The 2,133-nt window shown below is 38.7% G+C and overlaps 1 protein-coding gene across 1 annotated transcript; it reads left to right on the top strand.

The window, feature by feature from the left end:
- Positions 1 to 374: 374 nt before the first annotated feature.
- On the top strand, positions 375 to 1,354 carry LOC110444184 (protein tirA-like; the record flags this gene model as incomplete). Its single annotated transcript, XM_021488590.1, has 2 exons — positions 375 to 553; positions 1,177 to 1,354. Coding segments are annotated over 2 exons (357 nt in total), but the record flags the coding sequence as incomplete, so codon positions are not given.
- Positions 1,355 to 2,133: the final 779 nt, after the last annotated feature.

The raw sequence follows: 2,133 nt of genomic DNA, 5'->3' as shown, positions 1-2,133 counted from the left end.
GAACAAAATGGAACTCGTCCTCTACCTGGTTTTGATTACAATAACTGCCAAACCTGTGTGTTACCTGTGCCATACCTCTAGTTTGCCGGTGTGTTTTACCTGTGTCATACCTCTTGTTTTACCTGTGTCATACCTCGGCTATACCTGTGTCATCTGCTATACCCGTGTGTTTTACCTGTGTCATACCTCGGCTATACCTGTGTCATCCGCTATACCCGTGTGTTTTACCTGTGTCATACCTTTACTATACCTGAGTGTTTTACCTGTGTCATACATGTACCTCTGCTGTTGTACTTACATGTAGTTTACCTCTATTTTACATGAGTCATACCTCTACCGTATCTGGGTTTTACCTGTGTTGTACCTTCATTCAGAAACGAATCAGGACCCACCCCAGGTGTTCATCAGCTACCAGTGGGACTGCCAGGATGAGGTGAAGGCCTTGCGAGACCGGCTAGAGAAAGTTGGGTTGTCCTGTTGGATGGACATCGGTCAGATGGGAGGAGGTGACCAGCTTAACAGCAAGATAGACGAGGGTATCAGAAACGCAAAGGTATACTAGCTTCATTAAAGGCATGTAAAGTAATCTATCATACAGAGTGTTTGATAACTTTAATTTGTTCCTAGATTATATCTGATGTGAAAGCTTAATTTATGAACCAGCTTTATCCTGTCAGATTTACTTCATATTGAGATGAACAAAAACAGTTCAACAGCTTACAGAAAATTTTGGCGTCTTAAGGGTTCGGCAAGAAAATCAGGGAACTGTAAAATAAAGGAATTCTTAAGAAAAGAAGGACAAGGGACAATGAAATATGTTGGTGGTAAATGAGGTGGCAAGGTTTTACTCTATATGGTATATAGGATGCATGCATAATGTTTATAATTATTTTCTGAACGTATACTGCATACCAGGAAATTTCCACTTTGTCAAATGTTCGCCCTTCAACGGTAATATCCATTTTTGACCAATATCTGCCGTTTACATTTAATTACTATGTATTTGCTTACAAATGTTCGCTGTAATGTTAAATTTGCCCTCATTACGGAGGAGGAAAAAGGCAATAATTACACTTGAGCAAAAATTTCCTGGTGTACAGTATTGCACTGTAATTATTACTAGTGACGCTACAGTATATTATAACATATGTGAATGTCTGCCCTGGTGTTTACTAGGCTGTGCTCTCCTGTGTGTCCCCCAAGTATGTTGTGTCCCACCACTGTAATCGGGAACTCAGTCTGGCTGACCTACTGGCCAAGCCCATCATCCCAGTGATGTTTGAACCGGTACCCTGGCCACCTCCGGGCGGAATGTCCCTCATCTTCTCGCAGCTCGTCTACATAGACATGAAAGGTACACTACACCCCTTCCCTCTGTTTACTCAATCTATAGCATGTGCATTTGATCACTTTTTGAATTATCACTTTTAAACTTATCTTTTCATACATTAAGGAACCTTGTCACTCTGTCAGAAAATGTAGCTAAATATTGGAAACTGTTAACTAGCATTACTATGGCATTAATAAATTATTTATGAAAAGAAAACCATAATTTGTTGGACTTTTATGAGAACTATATTAAAGATGAAATAAACAACATATAATCAAAAACAGTGTTCTGAGACAGAGTGTAAGAAATTTCCAGGTCTAGACCAGGATTTGAACTCCAGACTTTAGATTGTCATACTATCGCACTAACCGATTGAGCAAACGGAAGTTGTGCTCCAGTTATATCCAAATGAAAGTTCAGGGGAGGTAACCTACTGTATGTAGAAAAACAAATGGCAGTGGGAAAGGGATCCTTAAATGTTTCTTTTTTTCCCCCCAAATGATGGTAAAAAATATTTTTTATGCATCAGTGGAATAGTCATCTCAGATTTGAATGATTACCAGGTAATAGGCATTCTTATTGATTAGCATTACTACTGTATTATATATATGTCTGATACAGGACTGATATATTTTGTATTTTCTGCACCCGATTCACAGATGTTGTCATCCAATCGTTTAGAGCAGGTACTTAATTCTGACAGGAGCCGTGAACCTTTTGTATTAGACTTCCTGATTTGTCCTGTGTTTGTCTTACTTGATTTACCCAATAGATTTGTTATCTTATTTACCCAGTGTTGTTAT

The sequence above is a fragment of the Mizuhopecten yessoensis genome, unplaced genomic scaffold, assembly GCF_002113885.1.
Source record: "Mizuhopecten yessoensis strain PY_sf001 unplaced genomic scaffold, ASM211388v2 hete_36054900, whole genome shotgun sequence".
Taxonomy (NCBI): Eukaryota; Metazoa; Mollusca; class Bivalvia; order Pectinida; family Pectinidae; genus Mizuhopecten; species Mizuhopecten yessoensis.
Note: the sequence above shows the minus strand (reverse complement) of the source record. Positions and strands in the feature narration are given on the sequence as shown.